The sequence below is a fragment of the Herpailurus yagouaroundi genome, unplaced genomic scaffold (assembly GCF_014898765.1).
Source record: "Herpailurus yagouaroundi ecotype Mexico unplaced genomic scaffold, PumYag 201, whole genome shotgun sequence".
Classification (NCBI taxonomy): Eukaryota; Metazoa; Chordata; class Mammalia; order Carnivora; family Felidae; genus Herpailurus; species Herpailurus yagouaroundi.
In genome coordinates this window covers 2,770,435-2,793,025 of record NW_024412432.1, presented here as the reverse complement: position 1 = coordinate 2,793,025, position 22,591 = coordinate 2,770,435, and the positions used below count along the sequence as shown (strand labels likewise).

At 41.2% G+C, this 22,591-nt stretch overlaps 1 protein-coding gene across 6 annotated transcripts in view; it reads left to right on the top strand.

The window, feature by feature from the left end:
* Nucleotides 1-22,591, top strand: part of AOPEP (aminopeptidase O (putative)) — a 245,583-nt gene that overhangs the window by 25,754 nt on the left and 197,238 nt on the right. For 5 of the 6 annotated variants that reach the window (XM_040450243.1, XM_040450241.1, XM_040450246.1 and 2 more), the window contains exon 2: nucleotides 9,085-10,004. In XM_040450243.1, the coding sequence (XP_040306177.1) occupies nucleotides 9,217-10,004 (788 nt within the window). In that variant the 5' untranslated portion in view covers nucleotides 9,085-9,216. Of the gene's footprint in view, nucleotides 1-3,548; nucleotides 3,664-9,084; nucleotides 10,005-22,591 lie in introns of those variants that run through there. The other variant, XM_040450242.1, reaches the window with a different exon arrangement.

The following is a 22,591-nucleotide window of genomic DNA, read 5'->3' as shown; positions in this document are numbered from 1 at the left end:
TATTTCAGATATAGTATTTTTCAGTTCTTAGAATTTCCTTTTTTTTTTTTTTTTTTAAGTAATTTCTTTTTCTCTGCTGAGTGTACCTTAGTTCATTCATTATGGTATTTGTGTCCTTAATTATGATACTAATAACTGCTTTAAAGTCCTTGTTGGCTGTTTCTAGCATTCTAATATTTGGGTCCACTCATGTCAGTTTCCATTTGATTGCTTTTTAAGTGTGGGTCATATTTTCCTGTTTCTTTTTGTGTTTAGTAATTTTGGATTTTATCTTGGACATTGTGATTGATACTTTAGTAGAAACTGGATTTATGTTCCTCTGAAGAGTATTAATGTTTTGTATTTGTATTAGGAAGCAATTAACTTGGCTGAACTTAAACTTTCAACTTTGCCTTCCCTGAAGTGGGCAGCAGCAGAAATCTTACTTCAGTTCATTTAGCCATACTTGGACTATTTGGTCTGCCTCTAAATGCATGGTTCAGGGGTTCCATAGAAAATTAGGCAGTATATATGCAGAATATGGGCCTCATACCTTTTCTGAAGTTTTTCTTCTTTACTTTCCAGGTACTGAGTCAGTCCTGAACTCTGTTTTCTGATTTTTTAGCCAGTAAGGTTGCAGGTTTCAGTCTGAATTTTAGTAGTATAGTGCCAAGTAGGGCCTGCCCTCAGATGAAAAGCAATAACCCAGGAAACTCAGTGCCATTCCCTTCTCCCAAGTGTTAACTCCCTACAGTTTCTGTCAGCTTTCTGTTCATTCTCATGTACCTTCAGATTTTTGTTGTTGTCTAGAGTTTACGAGTGCTATCAATAAGAGGATTGGTTTGATACAAGCTACTCTGCTATTACCAGAAGTGGTACTCTCTTTCATTTAAGAGGAAGAACAATATTAATTAAACAATCAAACAAAAAATGTAAAATGAAAACTATAGTGCTATAAAGAAGTATACAGTGCTATGAGATCTAATAATAGGGAAATTGGCTTAATCGGTGAGGTCTGGAAAGTTTTCCTTGAGGACATGGTTGGGAGAGAGAAAAAGTTAATAAAGAGAATAGAAGAGGATTCCACATAGTTGTTGAATGAATGAGCAATATACTCCAGCGTTCTTTGCATCTTGGCTTCTTTCTTTGCATGTATTCTTATCCCTTCAGTCTTTAATCATCTCTCTAGGCTTCTGTGATGATGAAAGGGAATCTGTCGCTATGGTGCCTAGAAAGTTATACAGCAAACCATGGCCTGCATGAAAACTTCTTAAGCCAGGGGACTTGTGGCTGTGGACCATTTAATTGGTAAAGTGGATTTCGTGGGTTTCTGGTCAGTATGATGAACTGAATTATGAGGAATCTGCCCCCCCCCTTTAAGTATTTAGAAATGCTGGGGGCATCTGAGTGGCTCAGTTGGTTAAGCGTCCGACTCTTTATCTGAGCTCAGGTTGTGATCTCAGGGTTGTGAGTTCAAGCCCCGTGTTGGGCTTCATGCTGGGTGTGGAGCCTACTTAAAAAACAACAATAACAAACAAAAAACTTACCAAGTATTTAGAAATGCTGGACAAAGTATAACAACACACACACACACGCACATGCAGATTCACAACCAAGAAAGAGTTATCCTAGTTAACCAAAATGGAGAGGGAAAGTGTAGGCTTAATCGCAAGGGGGTTGGATCCTGATACATACCAAGGAAGAGGTGCTTGGCCATAGACCTAGTACCTGTGGAGAACTGAAACTGAGATACCTGTATAAAGCCAGAAGCCATGAAGGGGCAAATGGAGAAAGAAAATTCCATTACACTGTCTCAATAGAGAGGCAAGGAAAATTTCTGTCTACTTGGCGTTATACATGGAAAGAATTCCTCAGACTAAAGGAGCACACTGAATCTTGAGCAAGCCATATAAAAATAAATTCACATTTAAATACATCAAATGAGACAATAGAACATCAAAGATAATGAAAAAGTATAAAAGCTACTAGGGAGAAAAAAACAGATACATATCAAGAAATGCAGATTAATATCAAATGCCTTATCAGCACAAAGAAATGTCAGAATATAGTATAGTAATATGTTCAAAGTACTAAGTGAAAATAACTATCAGCATAAAATCTATACTTAGTTAAGTGATCATTCAATAGTGAGGATATAATAATGACATTTTCAAACACATGGATGTTGAAAGTTTACTACTCATGGACTCCTGAAAGAATTACTAAAGACATACTTAAGTAACAAGGAAATTGTGGCAGAGTGTATTTTCCCAAAATGGCCATAACAGTGTCTACCTTCTCACAGGCCACTCTGCAGTATGACCTAGCCACTCTCCCATCAAGACATGAAGTTGAGTTCCCTCTCCTTGAATCTGGACTAGCTTAGCTATACAACTCTTTTTGAAACCAATAGGATATGGTAGAGTGATACCACAGTGACTTTTGAGGCTAGGTCAGAAAAGGTCATTCAGCTTTCAACTGGTCCTTTGGGACACGTGCTCTGAGGCCCACCAGTTGCCATATAAGTTGTCCAGCTCTTCTGAAACCTCTATGTTAGATGGGCTGTGTATGACTGCTCCTGGTCATCAGAGCCCCCAGATGAGCCATTCTCTTACCACTGAGTGCCGTAGTCATTTTCAGAAGATACAGAAAATGGCCCAGCTGAGTGTTACCCAAATTCCTGACCCACAGAACAGAATCAAATGGTTGCTTTTTGAAGCCACAAAGTCTTGAGTTAATTTTTCAGGTAGCAATAGCAACTGGGACAAAATTGAACCCTGACAGGATGAATGGAATGCATAAATCAGTCATGAGTAAGGAATCTGGTAAACAAATACAAGTAAGTATTAACTTTTTTTTTTTTTTTCTAAGTTGGATGAGGGTTGTTAAAGATGTGATATTGGGCTGCCTGGGTGGTTCATTCAGTTAAGCGTCTGACTCTTGACTTCAGTTCAGGTCATGATCTCATAGTTCATGAGTTTGAGCCCAATGTTGGGCTCTGCACTGGTAGTACTGAGGCTGCTTGGTATTTTCCCTTGCCTCCCAGTCTCTCTCTGCCCCTTCCCCTCTTGCGTGTATGCCCTCTCAAAATAAATAAACTTAAAAAAAACCACAATGTGATATTAAGACATTAGCAACAATAATGTGGGAGCTGATAGAGAGTGGGGAAGAGGAGAGACTGAGGGTAAAACTTTCTAGGGTCTTATTATTTAGAAGACTACTAGAGATTGACTTTAAGTAGGCATGTTAAAGAAATAGATTGTATAACTTATGAAACAGTAGAGGGAAAAAATATTTCAGAAAAAATGCAGAAAAAGCAGAAAGTAAAAGCTAAGTAGCAAAGAAATCATGGTAGATAGAAGACACAAAATAGGGGCACCTGGGTGGCTCAGTCAGTTAAGCCTCTGGCTTTGGCTCAGGTCATGATCTTACAGTTCGTGAGTTCGAGTCCTGTGTCATGCTCTGTGCTGACCGCTCAGAGCCTGGAGCCTGCTTGGGATTTTGTGTCCTCCTCTGTCTCTGCTCCTCCCATGCTCACGATCCTTTTCTCTCTCTCTCTCAAAAATAAATAAACATTTAAAAAAAGAAAGAAAGAAAGAAAGAAAGAAAGAAAGAAAGAAAGAAAACACAAAATAAATTGGTTGAGATGAGATCAGTGCTGTTATAGCAGTAATCATGATAAATGTAAGTAAATTAACCTCAGTTATTAAAAATGATAATTATATGTTTTAAATACAGCCAACTGTTGCTTTGAAAGGATACTCAAGGCAAAACAACCCAGAGCAGTTAACAATAAAAATAAAGAGATAGAAAAGATGTATCAGTTAAAAACAAACCAAAAGAAAGTTGGTGTGGCAATACTAATCTGAGGCCAAATGGAATTTCTAGGTGTTTCACCCAGGGAACACTTGCACCAGGAGACCTATATAGGGATGTTCATTGTAGCATGGTGTATAATAATGACAAATTTAAAAGGATTTAAGTATCAGTAGGGAAATGTGTAGATAAATTGTAGAATATTCATATAGGGACACTAAGCAGCATTTACAAGACATGAGCCAGATTTATGTGCATCTACATGGCTGTATTTCAAAACCACTGAGTGAAAGAAATAAGTTACAGAGTAATATGTCAGTGTGACATTTGTAAATACAAAATAATACATTTGTGCTTCTAAGATTCCTTCTAATTCTGAAATTATTTTATCAAATTTCACAGCAATAAGCTATGTTCCTATGATTATATGCATTTGAGTGTCTGAGGAACTGTGCCCAGAAACAGTATACTTCAGCAAGTAAACTGGCTGTCATTAAGAGCAATCACTGTATTCTACAGAAGGAACACACTTGGAATAGCAGAAAGCTATCTTCCTCTGAACAAGTAGTCTGTAGAATGAAATATTTTGTAACCACTCATAGTGTGCTCAGTGGTATACGGTAAATTTCTCCTTTTCCCTTGACTTGCTTACAAGGAAAGAGATGTGGCATAAAGAGGGACAGGTATGAGAAGAAAAAGTGAGAACCATTTGGAGAAAGATGTTTTTTAAGCCATAGCTTTCTTTTTTTTTTTTTAATTTTTTTTTTCAACGTTTATTTATTTTTGGGACAGAGAGAGACAGAGCATGAACGGGGGAGGGGCAGAGAGAGAGGGAGACACAGAATCGGAAACAGGCTCCAGGCTCTGAGCCATCAGCCCAGAGCCCGACGCGGGGCTCGAACTCACAGACCGCGAGATCGTGACCTGGTTGAAGTCGGACGCTCAACCGACTGCGCCACCCAGGCGCCCCTAAGCCATAGCTTTCTACTAGAACCTATGCAAGCCAGAATCCCTGCTCTGTAGATAGCTAGACATAGAAGTCATAAATGACCTCAGATGTCAATTCCACAGATATTTGCTGAGAACCTACTGTGTACGTTCTACTCAACGTGGCCATGCATACAAAGATGAATCAGGAATCTCTAGTTGTTTTTAGACCATGGAAGGGTAGAGGTAACTGCAGAATGAGGCAGGATAAGGGAAGGGTCATGAGGATCACACATGTGGCTTTGTAGCTTGAAAGGAGAGTGAAATTATTTTCTTTAGAGGTATCTGGAATGGCTCTACAGAGGCTATTTTACACATTTGTAGGTGTGTGCACTTCTGTTTGGCGAGTGAAAGTGGCAGGGCAGTTTCTTCAGTGTGCCATAACTGTTTAGTATTTGATCCTCTCTTTTGCCCCCTCCTCCCACCTTGCTCAAGAAAAATATTGCTGTATGTTAATCCTTTTGAAGTCTTTAATGGTGTTGCTAAGACAATCATTTAAGCGTTTAAAATACATACCACGCAGTACACTTATTTTAGAGGCAGCAGTGGTTAGCCACTGGAAACTAACCATTGGGTTTGATAAAGGGGGGAATTTTATATGTTATGGCTTATGACAGAGAATGGAAAAATGCTTCAGTGAGACAAACTGGCATTTTAAATTGGAGCACAATAATAGCAAAAAGTGCTGAAGTCAACAGACTGCTTAGAAATATGGTTACTATTTGCTGAGAGAAGCCTTACAAGGTGGCCACGTACTCGCATTTGCAACCACAGTTAGTTCAGTTCTTCCCTAAACGTGGGGCTGTGACCCTGATTGACATCAGTGAGAGTTGTGAACTTGTCGAGAAAGGAGATTCAGGTCATCTAAGAATCCAAGGCAAGGAGGAAATAGGTGTAATAAGCAGCGAGTTTAACGGACTTACATACATATTGTACACAGCTTAGGTTGGAAACCATGCAGAGGTGACCGTGATCTTCTGAATCTTCTGGGGCTGGCCTAAAAATTCTCCTTTCCCCACAAAGCTATTACGGTATGAAATGAGTCTAGTCCATATGACTTGAAGGATAGGAAAGGGAGCATGGGAATACAGAAGACAGTCTTAGGAGGTGACATTTGATTTATGACTTGGACAACATAAAGAAAATGGCCACAAGAGCTGGAGGATGAGAATTGCAAGGGAAAGAATTGGCAAGGAGAAAAGCATCAGAAATGAGTGACCTTGGCACATTGCTTTACCTCTCTGGGCCTCATTGTCATGATTTGTAGAACTAGACAGTTGCACTAAGCCCTAAGGAATCTGTCAGTTCTAGAATGCAAAGAAATAAAAACTTAGTTAACATAGGCAGCAGGGTCGAGTGTTTTTGTTTGTTTTTATTTTTTTCCAGTTTAATTGATGTAATTGACATACAACATTGTATTAGGTTAAGGTGTATAACATAGTGTTTTGATATGGATATATTGCAATGTTTGTTTTTGAAGATGGCAGCCCCTGGGAGTGTTTGAAACATTGGGAATAGGATAGAAACACTGAGAGGAAGAAGATGTTGGCAAGAGAAAAACATTTTTTGTCAAATGTAAGAAGATTCCAAATTAGTAGGAGGAGATAGAGTTTGAGGGAAAGCTTCTTATTTCTGATATTTCCTGTCTTGTGAAGGGTGCTTAATTACTGTAAAATTCTTGATCACTTTGCTCCTTCCCTCTTAAAGGAGGTGGAGCGGGAAGAAGAAATCGAGCATGTTCTGTTCCTTTGAGTTCCTCCCTTTTGCTTTTGGGCCAGCAGTCCTGACCTTGGATGGCTATTCTCCTTACTTCTCCAGGCCCTAATTCTTACCTGGAGAGGGTACCTTTTGTGGGAGCTTTGACCTGATCCAGTGTTTCCTGTGACCCTGGGGGTAAATCTGTTGAATTTTGGGATTGAGTTTTCAGGTACCTTTGGCTCCCACATTAAACCATATTCTCCAGTTTAACCTCCACCTGTAATAATAGTGATATTTTGGTATCCCTCTGCCATATCCTCATCTTATATTTCAGTGTGTTCAGAATTTCAGTGGGCAAGAAGAGTGCTATTCATTTGGCCCTTTCATACCCCAGAAGCTAGGATTCAAGGGGAAAGGAATTAGCTTTGGGGAGAAGGGATATTGTTGTTTTCTTTGAGTCAAAAAGGAGAAGGCAATAGTTGTGAAGAACTACAGATACTTGAGCCATGAGGGAGTTTCAGAGATTTGAAATAATCTCAGTAAAGTGGGAGGCCAAATAATTAGCTGAGAATGAGTCAGCAGGCATGGAACTGGAGAGTTAAAAGAAGAAACGATTTAGAACTGCAGCTATGGGGAGTGTACTCAAGAATCCAAGGAAGAGAAGCAAATGATTCCAGTTAGGGTGACAAGGTGATGTTAACAGGCTTGGATGGATGGGATTCTCAGGCTGCCTTATTATCGGCCACCAGGGACAAAAGTGGTGACAACTGCTCTATAGAATACATTTTATTCTTAAATTATATTAATTTTTACAAGTAAATGAAAGGATCTATTAGGGTTAGACTATGAATTATTCTTTACATGACAAGTTCAATTGCTTTCATGCAGAAAAGAAAACACTGTCTTCCTCCTTTGGCCTATTGATTCTTCTAGAGCCCAGGCGAGTGCCAACTTCTTTATAAAGTAATCTCAAAATATTCTTTGCATCCCTGATTTCTCTCCGTTCCTATTACTTTTAAAGTCAAACTGTATATTGCCACATACAGTTTGGTGAAGAGTGGGAGAATAGAGAGTAAGGAAGGATTTCAGGAGGTGATTGCACTTGAACTGGGTGTGGAGACAGAATGGAATTTGGCAGGTGGCTATGGGAACACTCCAGGTATGGCCACTGCCTAGTCGAAAGAGCAGGTCATATTTAGGGACAGACTGTTGAGCAGGCCCTTTGGCTAGAGGACACGGATGCAAAGGGAGTATGGTCTCCATGCCGGGAAAATAGCTTGAAACCAGATTGGACAAGGATGCAGGAAGCCAGGTTTTCCACCCCCCTCCCTGCTTAGGGTAGGTAGGATTTTCCTGAGGAAGTAGCCTGTGGAGAGGTAGAAAATGAAAATTCAATAGGTTTGGTTTCTGGAATGAGATTCTAAAAGGAAGGAAATAAGAGTCTAGTAGACAGGCAGATAAAATCTGAGGGGAAGTGAGGAGGAGTTAAACAGAATAAAAAGGGAGGGTTCAGTTTTACTTGAAAAGTCAAGCAAGCAATGTTGTTTTGTAGTTGATACAAGAATACCTCCTGATATGTAGAAATACAAAGATTATTTTAAATATATCTACCCTGTCAGAGTTGTTATTTCTTTCCCCCGTTTTCATTTTTGGTAAAAGAATAAAAAATAAAGAACAGCATACGCTGAAAGAAATTAGGTACACAACAGGGACTGAAATAATTTCAAATAATTTTTCTTGTAGCCGGATTGCTATTATAAAATAAGAATACATTTTGATTCAGAACTTTTATGAAGAACTTGGGCATTTTATTACAACATCTGTTTCTACATTTTAATTTCTCTTTTTCCTTTTATAGGTATTTGCATACTATTTTTTTTTCAAATGAGAAGACCTTTTTGTTTGCCACAAGAAGGCTATTATCCAGAATGTTAATGGGTTTTCAGCTATTAAGATGTAATGATATACCTTGAGTATTTAACTATAAATTTGAAAAATCTCCATGAACAATCTCAAAGGAATACTTAGAATGCACTCCTGGTAAATTGGCTCATTTTCCTGTAATTTACTGGAAGTGCTGATATGAGAGCAGGCCTAATGTGAAAAGTACATTAATCCCTGGAGTTACATTTTATGTATTAAATTATTACTCTCAAAGAATAAAACGTATGAGGCCATTTAGCCTTCGTTCACATTTGTTACTTAGAATCACAGGAGAGAAACAATCACTTATCTTTGATGCACAAAATTAGAAATGATGCATTTAATATCTTTTAAAACAAGAGGCGCAGTGATGCTCAGTTATGCTTTTGCATAACAATTGCTCTTTCCCAGAACAAGGACTGTTCTAGTTAAGAGCAAGAATCTTCAGGCTTTGTGGAGGCCCCTTTCATTCCATTGGTAATTGAAATATTTTTAGAAACCCATAATGCAGCCTTCTTTGATGTCAGTCAGAAAGATTAGTCTGCCTTCTAGCCATGAGCTTCTACCACATTGGGGGATTATTTAAGGAGGGAGTCAGTTTGCTGAAGTGAAGCAGTGGTTGTAGGAACATTTAGGGTCTTGTTTGGAATTTTGTCTAATGGTGTTTTTCTTCTTTGCCAGGGGACTGAAAGAGCCATAATTGTGACATCAGGTGTTTTTTTGGTAAGCGGCCATTTATGATTCTGGAAGATTAAGGCAGCTAGGAAGCCCCTTCTGAGATTTTAACAAAGCTCTCGAACAACAACCAACGCCATGGACACAAAACTGGACCCTTCCCGGGATGACCTACCTCTCATGGCCAACACTAGCCACATACTTGTGAAGCACTATGTACTGGATTTAGATGTGGACTTTGAAAGTCAAATCATCGAGGGCACCATAGTGCTTTTCTTTGAGTCTGGAAAGAAACAGAGTGGGTCCACCAAGGAACCCTGCCGAACAGAGTCAAACGAAGCCTGCAGATTTAGGATGCCTGAACCCTGCCATAGCCCTGTGACAGATACGAGGACCTTCTCCTCTAAAACAAGATCTAATGATTTTACAATCTGTGGTAAAGGTGAAAAAGATACTTCTGGTAAAGATGGTAACCATGACAACCGGGAACAGGCTTCTGGGATTTCTAGCTCAAAGTACTGCTGTGACACAGGGAATCATGGGAGTGAGGATTTTTTGCTAGTGTTGGACTGCTGTGATTTATCTGTGTTAAAGGTTGAGGAGGTGGATGTTGCTGCTGTGCCAGGTATTGAAAAATTGACAAGGTCTCCCAAGCTCACAGTTGTTTCTGAGGAGCTCAGGAATCAGATTGTGTGTGAACTTGTGACTCTGCCTGCAGATCGTTGGAGGGAGCAGTTAGACTATTATGCTCGTTGCAGCCAGGCTCCTGGCTGTGGGGAACTCCTGTTTGACACTGACACTTGGAGCTTGCAGATCAGGAAGACAGGGGCTCAGACAGCTACTGACTTTCCTCACGCCATAAGGATACGGTACAGCACCAAACCCCAGGGGCGATCAGTTACCTGGACCTCAGACCAGAGTGGCAGGTAGGTTATCTGGGCGCCCCACACCCCCCTGCCCGTTCATCTCACACACTGGGAGAGAAGCCTTTGCAGGGACACTCTCAGACAGGGGACAGTCTCTGCAAAGATGCTCCTCTTTATTCTGTGGCATTACCCATCTAGCCTCAAATCCCTAGACCCACGGTGAAGCAGGTAAATTCCCAGGCATGCTCAACTCTTAATGGGATTATTTCCCTTAAGTCAGGATGAAAAGATTACTTTATTAAGCCCCTGTATTTCTGAGTTAGGAGACTGAAAGGCAAGCCTAATGATTAAATCCCAAGCCTAGCTCTCTGTTGGGATCTCTGCTGGCGACTTGAGTGCTGTAGATGGAAGCGGTATGTGGCTCTGAGCAAATACTTTCTCAAAGTTCCTTCAGATTCCCCCTGAGGGAACAAACTGCCACCAAGTTTTGTTGGTGTGAGGCCTGCTAAAGTGGTTCCAAATAACGCCAGCTCTGCTTGGGGACTTTTCTTACTGTACTTGTGTCTTGGCAGCTGTGCCTCCCAGACTCGGTTGTCAGGTAGCGTGAACCCCCACAACACTGGAATGGTGTGTTTCTGTGGGGTGTGGCGGTCCTGCTGAGACTGCACACTTGCTCCTTTGGCGCTGATTCTTCCTATTTGACACCAGGAGCCTCTGGGTTTTTTGTGTGGAGAGAAGGAATTGATGAAGCATCAATTTCCAAGGGCACGTTAGGTTAGGCAGCCATTTGTTCTGTTCTTCTTGCCCTTCCTCCCACAATTATTCGTGGTTTTTAGAATTTGAGAATTTTTAAATCAAACTTTTTTGATTCCTCATTATTTTACCTATTTCTTTGTGCTAATGTACTGCAAATCGATAGGAATGCTGATCTCCATGATCTTGTTTTGAGCACCTTCTTTTATGGCATCAGACTCCCTTGACAGAAGTGGTCGTCTCTGGAAATTGCTTAGATCTCTTCCCTAACCCCCTTCCCCCTCAAACCTTTTAGATTTGCTTTATTTAAAGCATCACTTTAATTTTGGGCTCTAATTATCCTATTCCTTGCCTCCAATCTTACCTCTCTGCTCTGGTCTCCCACTCTACTTACAATGAGTTCAGTTCTTGTCTTTTTTCTGTTGGAGTCTGAGACAGTCTTTGGGAAATTGCAGGGTTGGTACAAACTTACACCAGTACAAAAGCATACTGATTTATGAATAGAATAACTTATTGGACATTCTTGGGAAACCAGGAGAGAAAGAAACAAGTGTTCTTTCTTTTTTTTTTTTCTTTTTTAAGTTTATTTATTTATTTTGAGACAGAGGGAGAGCGCCAGCAGGGGAGGGGCAGGGAGAGAGGGAGAGAAAGAATCCCAAGCAGGCTCCATGCTGTCAGTACAGAGCCTGACGCGGGGCTCAATCTCACAAACCGGGAGGTCGTGACCTGAGGAGAAATCAAAAGCTGGACACTTAACTGACTGAGCTAGCCAGGCTCAAAGAAACAGGTGTTCTAATTGTATCTTTAAAAGTTTTTGAAATTATTAAGGATGGGGTTTTCAGTGAGCTTTAACAACATATGGTCTCTGAATACTTGATTAGGAAATCGGTTTTTAATACTCCTAGATATTTCATTTTTGAAATAAAATAATGGGGAAGAAGAATCTATTAATAGTAATTGGAAGAAATATTCATTAATGGCCTCACACATGGCTTCCTTCTCAGTGCTCACTACACAGAAAGAGATTAGATTTTTGAATTACATTCCATGTCAGGTGTGAATTATGTATGGATAAATGCTGCTTTCTGTAAAGGAACTGAAGGGGTGCTTGGGCACATCTTGTTCCTGCAAAGGTTGTCTTGGCAAATTTACTTGTAATGTTTCCTCTTCTGATAATTCAATAAAATGCATGATCATAGCAGGAGTTTAAACTGTATCCTTGGAAATTTGTGATTATCTGTTAGTAAATAAATGGCATTTATGCAGCCTTACGAGGATAATAAATTTTGTTTTAAAAAAGAAATCCTCAAAAGATGTTTCCTCTCCCTTTTGTCTTTTTTTGGGGTAACTTATGGCCACTAAATCTTTTTAAACTCTCCCACATGCTTAAGAATAAATCTAGGTGTATATTGGTAACTGTTTGGATAGTTTAAGGACTTTAAAATGCCTAAGGATCCCAGGTTGCTAGACAGAAAAAATTCCTCAGTGATAAGAAGTTAATCATCATCAGGGTTACTAGGCTTTATGAATATGATTGTATGAAAATAGAAAATTTTACTATTGTATGAAAAATATAATTGGGTAGAGCTTATTTCCTCCAAGGCATAGAGTCTGCTTTTATTAAAACTAACATTTTATCCTTGAGTGGCAGAATACTATCTGCATACCTACCATAAATTCTTAGTCCTGGATAAGAAATGTTTTATTCTCATTTTACAATTAGGAAAATTGGATAAAGTTACTGAAAGCTCCTAGAAAAATCCATGTTTCAATTATAAGAGGGAACTATGTTTCTTACTTTTGATCTTTACCATGTCCATTTTTATGTGCAAATATTTCAATATGTTTAAAAAATAATTACATTAGTTTTCAATAAATTTCTATTTTTAATCAGATAGTAGAAACTTAAGAAAATCTCTAAATTGTTAATACCTTCCCTTTTGAGTTCCATCAGTACCTTCTCCCCTTGTCACCCTCCCCCTGCCCCATGTTGAAAATAAAACTTAAATTATTTAATTTGATAATATATAAATAATTATCATTTAGGAGATCAGAGGATCCCAGGCTGGAATGCACATTGTGACCAAACAATCTAACTGTAATAAAAATGTATGAAACAACCTCGCTGGCGGGGGTTGGGGGAGAAGGTGCTGACCTGTCACTTTGGAAATGAGGGGAGTCTGTAAAACTAAAGGCAAAAGGCAGTGTACCTCAGTACTGTGCTGTAATTGATTAAGGTATTTCCCATGGGGATACAGGTTAACAAGTCCAGGACCACTATACATGTCTACTGGAATTGAGCAATTCAGTCAATTATGTAAACCTGGGAACCAGGTTTCCTACTTTTGAAGTGGGAGGTTACAGAGAGCCAGGGGAGGACCCTAGAATGATCTATGTGCTGATAGATTAGAATTGGAGGCATCACTGTAAACTTATGTTTGGCATAAGAGGGATATAGATGGTTGTATGTAGAAATACTGTAATTATAAGTAGGTGTTTTCCAAGGGTTAGCATGAAAGCATAAATTTCCTTGCTTGTCAGCCAAGAGGGTCTAAAAGCACAGTGCCTGGATCTTGGTTTTTACCATTCTCCAGTAAGGAAACCAGGGCTTCTTGGAGGAATGGCTAGGACTGGAGGAAATAGACAAGATGAGCCCTGGACACCTTGTAGTGCCAGAAAATAAGGAAGTGCTCAAACAGCAGCAGTAGTAGCCTGCAATTGCGAGTATATGCCCAAGGTCCAAGGAGCCATCTGAAAGAACTCCTAATGAACAAAGCTGGGCAACAATGTAAAATAGTTTTGGATGATGACCTAAAGTATAAAATAAATATTCATGAGTTCACATTGATATAAATATTTGAATAAACAAATGGAGGCAAACAGACAAATCTAAGGTATAGAAGTTGTCCAAATTATGTAGATACTCTATCCTCAAGGAGATGGAACATAACTCCTGGCTCCTTACCAAGTATGGACTGAGAAAAATGAGTAACTTTACATTAGAAAAACCTGACAATCATGACCTGTCAGTGAGGAGGTCAAAATTAACATCAGTAGTGATGAGTCATGTTGATAGTGTGTACCCTTGGTATGATGTGATGAAATGACATCTTTGTGATTGTCCTCCCTCCAAACCCATCATCCCAATGGAACCAAGAAAAAAACATCAGATAAATCCCAGTTGAGGGACATTCAAAAAATACCCAACCTGTACTCCTCAAAACTCTCAGGGCTAACATAAACAAAGAAAAGAAAGTCTTAAACTGTCACAGTCCAGAGAAGCCTAAGGAGACATGAAGGAGATAAAAATAGTATATCCTGGAACAGAAAAAGGATATGAGGGAGAACCAAGGAAATCTGAATAAAATACAGACTTTAGTTAATAATGTGTCAATATTGGTTTATCAGTTGTGACAAATATACTAACGGAAAATGTTAATAAAAGTGAGTACGGGGTAAATGGGAAATCTATGTATTATCTTTGCACTTGTAAAAATAAATCTAAACCTGATCTAAAATAATGTTTATTAAAAAAATAAACTACAAATTTGGAAAGCAGTCACCATCTTTATACCTTAAAATCTCCTTTTTGTAAGGGAGATTTTTATCAAGTGACCGTGTTTTCTGGGGAACTGAAAATGTATTTGAAGCTATAATAGAGTATTTCTTCCAATAATTTTCAGTAATTTCTTCTTCCCCATTATTATTCTAGTTCTAAAGTGAGATATCTGGGGGTGCCTATGTGGCTCAGTCGATTAAGTATCCGACTTCCGCTCAGGTCATGATCTCACCACTCGTGAGTTGGAGCCCTGCGTCAGGTTCTCTGCTGACATCTCAGAGCCTGGAGCCTGCTTCAGATTCTGTGTCTCTTTCTCTCTCCCCTTCCCCCGCTCACGCATTGTCTCTCTCTCTCTCTCTCTCTCTCTCTCTCTCTCTCTCTCTCTCTCTGTCTCTCTCTCTCAAAAGTTAATAAACATTTAAAAACATTTAAAAAAAATAAAGTGAGATATCTGGTAGTGTGAAAGCTACAGTTTCCTACCTAGGTTTAGCCATTGTGGGATTATGGAAGATCTTGAACCGAAATGCTCTTTCTTGCCTCAGTCATTACAGGTGACATTTAAAAAGGGCTGCCGAAACAAACACGTATGTAACAATTCGATACAACATGCTTCTTGAAAACCCTGTTTACGTTGTGTAGTGGAGTGTGTGTGCCCTCTAAAACTATTTTGAAGAACTATTTCAGAACAGGGACTGAGTCAAGAATGTGTTAAGGAGTTATTGTTAAGCTGGGAAGGAAGGGGACTTAATATCTTTTTGGTTCTAGATCCCTAGTGTACCTAAAAAAAAAAAACTTTTAGAAATGAAAATCTTTAAGGGTGGTGCCTGGCTGGCTCAGTTGGTTAAGTGTCAGACTCTTGATTTCAGGTCAGGTCATGATCCCATGGCCATGAGATCAAGCCTGAGTCCGCTTAAGATTCATTCTCTCTCTCTCTCTGCCCCTCCCCTCTGGACCTCTGCCCCTCCTCTGCTGGAGTGCGTGCATGCTCTCTCTCTCTCAAAAAAAAAAAAAAAAAAAAAGTCTTAAAAAAAAAAATAAAGAAGAGGTGCCTGGGTGGCTCTGTCGGTTAAGCATCTGACTCTGGATTTCAGCTCAGGTCATGATCTCACAATTTCTTGAGTTCGAGTTCTACATGGGCTCAGTGCTGACAGTGTGGAGCCTGCTTGAGATTCTCCCTCTTTCTCTGCCCCTTCCCCACTGCACTCTCTCTGTCTCTCTCAAAATAAATAAATAAATTTAAGGGAAAAAAAAGAAATGGAAATCTTTAATTCAAAGTTTATGTACGTTTCCATTTTCTTTTCCACTGAATAAAATGTTATTTAAAACCAAAGCATTCTCTCTGGTAACCCATTCTCTTTTCCCTTAGGATCATTATAATAGTCGTGGAACCGGCCAAGTGGTGTAGATAATCTGGGTTTAAGCTGATGACATCACTGAACAGGAGTTGGAGTTGAAATTCAGTTAAATATAGGAAATTTATTTTTAAAGCCCCACTTACTTGGATCATTGTTAAAGATAAGGAAACTGATTAGGAAAATACACTATAATTTAAAGTAATATTAAAAGTTTTTAATTCCTTACATCACTATGATGTTGTTTTAGACAAGACCAGAATGAAGTTGGCAAGATACTAAAGAGAATAATTTTTTTCAATTATGTTTATTATTTAGCTATTGGACCAAGGAAAATGTAGACTTCAGGAGTATTTTTAGTTTGATAGCAAAACCAGATGTTAAAACATGTTCCCCCTCCCCCACTGAAGTAGTTTCATTGTTTAATATCTCACTATAAAGGAAAGATTTAAGAGAATTGAGCAGATCTTTTGGAAGAGATTTCAGGTCTGAAAGGAACATTTCTACAGCTAATCCTTTTTTTTTCTTGCTTGCTTCAAGAAACCAATACAAAATTCATGAGGACTGAGGTAGGGATGCACAATAATGCTGTGATACCATTGTAAGAGGAGGAAGTGATAGTCCCAAACTTAAAAGTTTGCAAACGTTCTACTCTAGCCTCTTTCTCCCCTTGCTGACATTCTAGATATATCTCTGTTTCCTAGAATCCCAGGAGAAAAGGCAAGGATGGACTGTCTTAATTTACAAAAGTAACCCAAGTGACTAACCAACCAAACAGAAAAACCCTGAATAACCAAACATCAGTAGAAAATAACAAATCACAATGACCTATACCAAAGAGCATAGTATGTTGGAAAGAAGCTGGAAAGTGAGAGCCAGGAGACCTGAGGACTTGTCCCTTGTCCGAGCCGTGCTGCCCATTAGCTGTTTGACTTCAGATAAGGCATTTTACTTCCCCGAGCTTAATTTTCTCATGTGCTAAAAAGAGATTTCATTGTAGGATCTCCAGATGAGACTTCCAGATGAGAAATACTGTCTTTGCCTTTATAAACAACTTGCCTATTCTGTACCCAAAACACTTGTGCTGAAAAGTGGTGAGTTTCTGACTCAAAGCCACTTCCATTCAGTCCAGTTCCTTTTGTACACAAAATCTGAGTCAAAGTAGCATTCTCCTTGCACCTGCCACATGTCCAGTATGATTGATGGATCCTGGTTTCAGTAATTATGCCATGAAGGAGAATATAATGAGGAAGGTGTGTGTGGAGAGTTGAGGGGAGAGAGTGAGTCATAGTTGACATTTCCTATTTTAGTAGTTCGGTTCTTGGTTTTTGTGGCACAAGAAAGCAAGAGGGTTGCTTGCCTAGAACTTGGGTTTAAGGAGAACATGGAGCCTTACAAAAGATCAGGTGCTGGAAAGGGAAGAGATGGTAATGAACTGGAAGAGGCCTGATGACTTTGTTACCCTGGCAAGTTTATGAAAGAATCCGACCCACCGGCACTGTTAACATCTGCGGCCCCTTAGCCTCCAGTGACCAGATCAGTATCTCATTATGGGAAAACACCCCAACAAGCTACACTCATGGCAGCTTCAAGCTCATCACCTCCTGCCCACTTCTCCTGAAGCAGCCCTCTCCCCAGTCACTGAACCAAGTCTCTGAAAACAGGTGATTTTATGGAAAGCAGTGGAATTTTAAATGTTATTTAAACTAAGAATAACCCCCTTTTCACACTGACTGCAAAAAGACAAATCATATAATCATCACCTGAAGAAAAAGAAAATATGTGGTTTGAATCAATCCCCTTCAAGTGTTCCTTCTATCTAGAAGTTTATCTTCTATCTATAAGGTGGCTCCTTAAGACAATGAGCAAGCATGGGAGTGTTTGCCGACCTCTTACCTTGGAAGGCATAGGTCATAGTCCATTGGGCTACTATAACAAGATGCCACAAATTTATTTCCTACTGTTCTGGAGGCTGGGAGTCCAAGATCAGGGTGCCAGTGTGGTCAGGTTCTGATGAAGGCACTCTCCTGGGTTGCAGACTGCTGATTTCTAGCATGGGGGAAGGGGCTTAGGGGCTAATGGTATCAGTCCCGTTCATGCAATCCTTGTCCTCATGTGACCTAAGCACCTCCCAAAGGCCCCACCTTATAATCCCATCAGTCACATTGGGCATTAGGATTTCAACATAGGAATTTGAGGGGACACATGCAGCCCATAGCAGCATAGTGTGTCTCACCCTTGTTTGACCACTCCACGAACACAAACGTGTCAAACTGAAGTAGCAGCCATTCTGGCAAGTTCTTCCTCCACTTAGAAGTTCTCTTTTATTTATTTATTTTGTTTTTTAATGTTTATGTATTTTTGAGAGACAGAGAGTGACAGACCATGAGCAGGGGGAGGGGCAGAGAGAGGGAGACACAGAATCTGAAGGAGGCTCTGGGCTCCGAGCTGTCAGCACAGAGCCTGACGTGGGGCTCGAACCCACGAACTGTGAGATCATGACCTGAGCAAAGTCAGATGTCCAACCAACTGAGCCACCCAGGCACCCCCCAACTTAGAAGCTGTTTAATGGCAGCAAGTCATGGGGCTGCTCTCATGCTGTCTTACCCTGTTCTTTTTCTGATTTTCAGTGTCTTCCTCCACATTCCCACAACTCCCGTGCAGTTAAGTGAGCTCTCCAGGAAGTCTTTCATTGGGTGGCTATCCCAGGGCATGTGGGATGAGCCCTGGTGTGGGAGAATTTTCCTTTGCGTGCTAGAAGGAATTTTTCAGTCTGGAAATAATGAAGTTCTAAGCATTGGAGACTGGCGCCTGCACATCTGTCCCGTGAGCGTTTTAGCAACATGGCCGAGGTGCAAGGCTGTACATGTTGAATAAACACAGCTGCATTTATTTCTGTGATTACACATCCAGATAGCTGCAGAGCATGTTTATAAATGCACATAGATTTTCCTCCCCTCTTGGGGCACCAGGCGTGGGGGACAGGAAATCAGCTGTCTGTAGTTCTTGTTTGTAGGTGTGCATGATGGGAGCCATCTTTACTCTTGAATCACTATGTGGGGAGTAAGATTTTCATGATTCAGTGAAGTCCCTACATTCACCCATTCTCCACTTTTTGTTGGATGCCCCAAATTCCACCATTAGAGTTTTATCCAGAGGTTAAAGTTTTCATCTCTGTTAAAATATAGTTACATAACTTTAAATTGTATTAGATATTTGCACTAGGGCATGTGACATGCATAAGGATACCAGGTTGTAAAAGCTCAAAGCGCCATTGCTTATAAAGTCCCTGGTGCTTGGTTTGGGCATGTTGGGAAGGAAGGAGAGAGGCTGCAACTGAGAAAGAAGAAAAGGCCAAGAAAGGAGGAGGCTGAGAGCACGAAGATAATCTGCGATTTCAAGAAATTTTGCCTAGGACCTCCCTCTTTGGTGATTATTTTCCTATTGGCGAAAACATTCCAATAAGAAAGCAATGAGGTCTTCTATCAGACGTGGCTATATTTATGGATGGGGCTTTTACACTTTGAGAGTTACTGCTCTGGAGACCAAGGGGAAAGTGTGGTGTTTCTCCTAATCAGATGGTGCGGGGGGGGGTCCCCAAATGTGGGGCGTCCTGATAGGGTGGGGGCAGGCAGCATGGGCAGTGAAAGAATTCACCAAAGGCAGAGCAAGGGAGATAGAAGTTTACTGAATACACTACAAGGGAGCCCAAGGGAGGACAGCAAAGGACAGACTGTCTGCATCGAGGCTGTGGTTGGGGCTGTTTTTAAGGGGCAAGGTGAGGACATATGGGGACATAAGGAATTTTCCCCTTTTTTCGTACCTGCACCTGGTAGTAAGTAGCTCATAAGTCAGTTGGGGCCTGTGGATATTCTGAGGTTTGTCACCTGATGAGCCAGGTGGTTGCTGTGGGCCCTTTTGCCTTCCTCTACATTCCATTACTGAAGCCTGTTGCCTAAAAGTGGCCTCTACAGAAAATAGAGAACACATAGATTAAAGAAAAAAAAATGTTTAATGTTTATTTTTGAGAGAGAGAGAGAGCAGGGAAGGGGCAGAGAGAGAGGGAGACACAGAATCCCAAGCAGGCTCTGTGCTGTTGGCGCAGAGCCTGATGCGGGGCTTGATCCCATAAACTGTGAGATCATGACCTGAGCTGAAGTTGGGCGCTCAACTGACTGAGCCACCCAGGCGCCCCTAAAACACATAGATTCTAGCAGCAAGGATGCCCCCGCCCCCATGTAAAGAGAAGGTTGCAGAAGAGGATTGTGAGGACAGTGGGGGGGGAGGGGGCGGGTGGGAGGCAAGAGCTTTCTGGGGGCCTGGCTGCATAACTAATCTTGATGGGAGAGTCCTGGAACCCAGTGACAATAGGACAGAAAGAGCCTTCAAGAGGATGCCAGGGAGGTCAAGACAGAACTCTAGAATAAAGTATCTAGAACTAGACCATTTAGAGGGTAAATAATGGAGAATGGGAGAAGAAAGGATGGTGATAACAGTGCTTTTTAAAAATCCAGCCAATGGAAGGATTTCCTTCTCCACACACTCCCTGATTTGTGGGTGGTACCCAGACTCAAATCTGCCAGCAGCATCAGTAGTTAGTTCATAAACCCATCATTCCTCAGTTTTCTAAGATCGGTCTGATTTCTAACACTCAGTCCCATTGCTGAACACTGTACTGTTTGTGGTTAGAAAATCATGATCTCTGTGCCCATACAAGTGTCCTCTGCCATAGAGTGTGTAAAGCCCTGTATGGGCAAATTAATTAGGAATTCTTCTTCCTTGTCTCTTCCTGTGACCTTGCTTGTCATCTTGAGTTTCCTTTCTTGCTTAATAGCTTTGCAATCCATCTTATCACCTGAGCCAGAAACCTGAGAAAATTCTCTTATCTATTGCTGCATAACAAATTACCCCAAACTTAACAGCTTAAAAGAACAAACATTTATTATCTCACAGGGTTTCTGAGGGTTAAGATTCCAGGAGCAGCTTAATCGGGTGGTTCTGGCTCAGGATCTCTTACAAGGTTGCAGTCAGCTATCTGTCAGGGCCACAGGCATCTCAGCTGGACAATTCTCTTCCAAATTCATTTGCATGGTTATTGACAGACCTCAGGTCCTCCCTGACTGTACACCAGAGGTCTCTATATTCTAGCACATGGGCCCCTCCAGAGGCTGTGTGAGTACTGTTTTGACATGGCAGCTGGGTGCCCTCCAGAGCATGTGATAGGGAGGGAGGCAGGCGGGGGGGGTGGGAGGAAGGGAGGGACAGAGAGACACTGAGAGACCCTAAAATGAAAGTCACAGATTTTTAAATTCTCTAATCTCAGAAATGACATCTCTTCTGCCATATCCTATTGGTCACACAGACCAACCCTGCTACAGTGTGGGAGGGGACTCCATAAGGGTATGAATACCAGGAGGCAAGGGTTATTGGGGGCCACCTTGGAAGCAGCTATCTCTGAGCGGCTCCTTTCCTTCTTCTCCTTCAGCAGATCATTAAGTCCTTCTGATTCTTCCTCTACAGTGTTTTTCAGATATGACAGCATCTGAAATCTGTTTCTTCAGGGAAGAGGCATGGAGGCTGATGGAGGAAGCCTTGGGGACCACACACCTAAGGGCACAGGGGGAATATATAATACTGTGCTCCAGCCCAAACTTATAGGGAGAAGGAGAGCATACCTCTTGGCAAGCCAGTCTTTTGGGGAGGATTCATTCCCTGTGCAGGGAAGGGGAGACATGTAACACTAGAGTCACCCTACAGAAACCAGGTGCTGAGCACAATAGCAAGTGAGCACGGGTGCTTTCAGACTTGACCTAAGCACCTAGGATTTAAGACCATAATATGAGGTCAGCTCCCCCTTTGCATGGGGCAGAGAAAGTCTTTTTTTTTTTTTTTAATTTTTTTAATGTTTATTTTTGACAGATTGAGAGAGAGAGAGAGAGACAGAGCATGAGCAGGGGAGAGGCAGAGAGAGAGGGAGACACAGAATCTGAAACAGGCTCTAGGCTCTGAGCTGTCAGCACAGAGCCCGATGCGGGGCAGGAACTCACAGACCACAAGATCATGACCTGAGCCGAAGTCAGATACTCAGTCGACTGAGCCACCCAGGCGCCCCTTGGGCAGAGAAAGTCTTAGGAGATCTCCAGTCAAAGGTCTGTCACTTCCTTGTAAATGTCACAAATAGGTTTAACTCCACATGTCTACTTAGATTGGAAGTGGCTTCCTAGAGCTCTTGAACTGAGAAAAGTTGTGGGATCCATTCTGCTTCAGTGAGGAAGAAAGCCTTGATTCTCAATGTCTACCATTGTCAGAGGAAACGAGTTTATACCTGCCATTTGGCTGGTGGGAATACACCCCATTTCCACCGATGATACCTTTCTTCCTTGAGACCCTCCTATAAGATGGGCTTTGGGGGAAAAAGCAAAACAGTTAGTAGAGTTTTCAGAAGTAGGCATACCTTGAACCCCAACTCCGTGAGCTACTTGAGCTGCTACAGCACTGTCCCACCATGCACCCACCACTACCAGCCCCACCTGGGAGGAAGCTGGGAGAACCTCATTAGGTTCTTCAACAGTCTAAAGCTGGATGGTTAACCAAGATTAAGTCAACCGACTAAGGGTCCAAGGAGGCCAAGGTGGGAGTTCAGAACTCGTTGGTGGGAGATTCTGGGCCTTCTATGAAAATTTACCTTTGTTCTTAGATTTATAAACTTGGGACCAGAGTCATAAGTTTATGGCCCAGAATAGAGGTCGGCTCTGCCCTCCATCGCTGTTTGACATGGGACTCGGAGAGGTCAAGGGACTTTCTCACAGTCATTTGATAAGTTGGCCAGGACCACGGGCTCCATCATTTCTAATCTTTCCCTGCCCTGTGTTGGACGTGCGAGCACAGTGGCATGCACACTGCCTGGACAGAGAGGCTACAGCTGCCTGTTTGCTCTGACATCCAGTTTCTGCCCTCCTTGTGACCTCTGAACGACAAGGAAC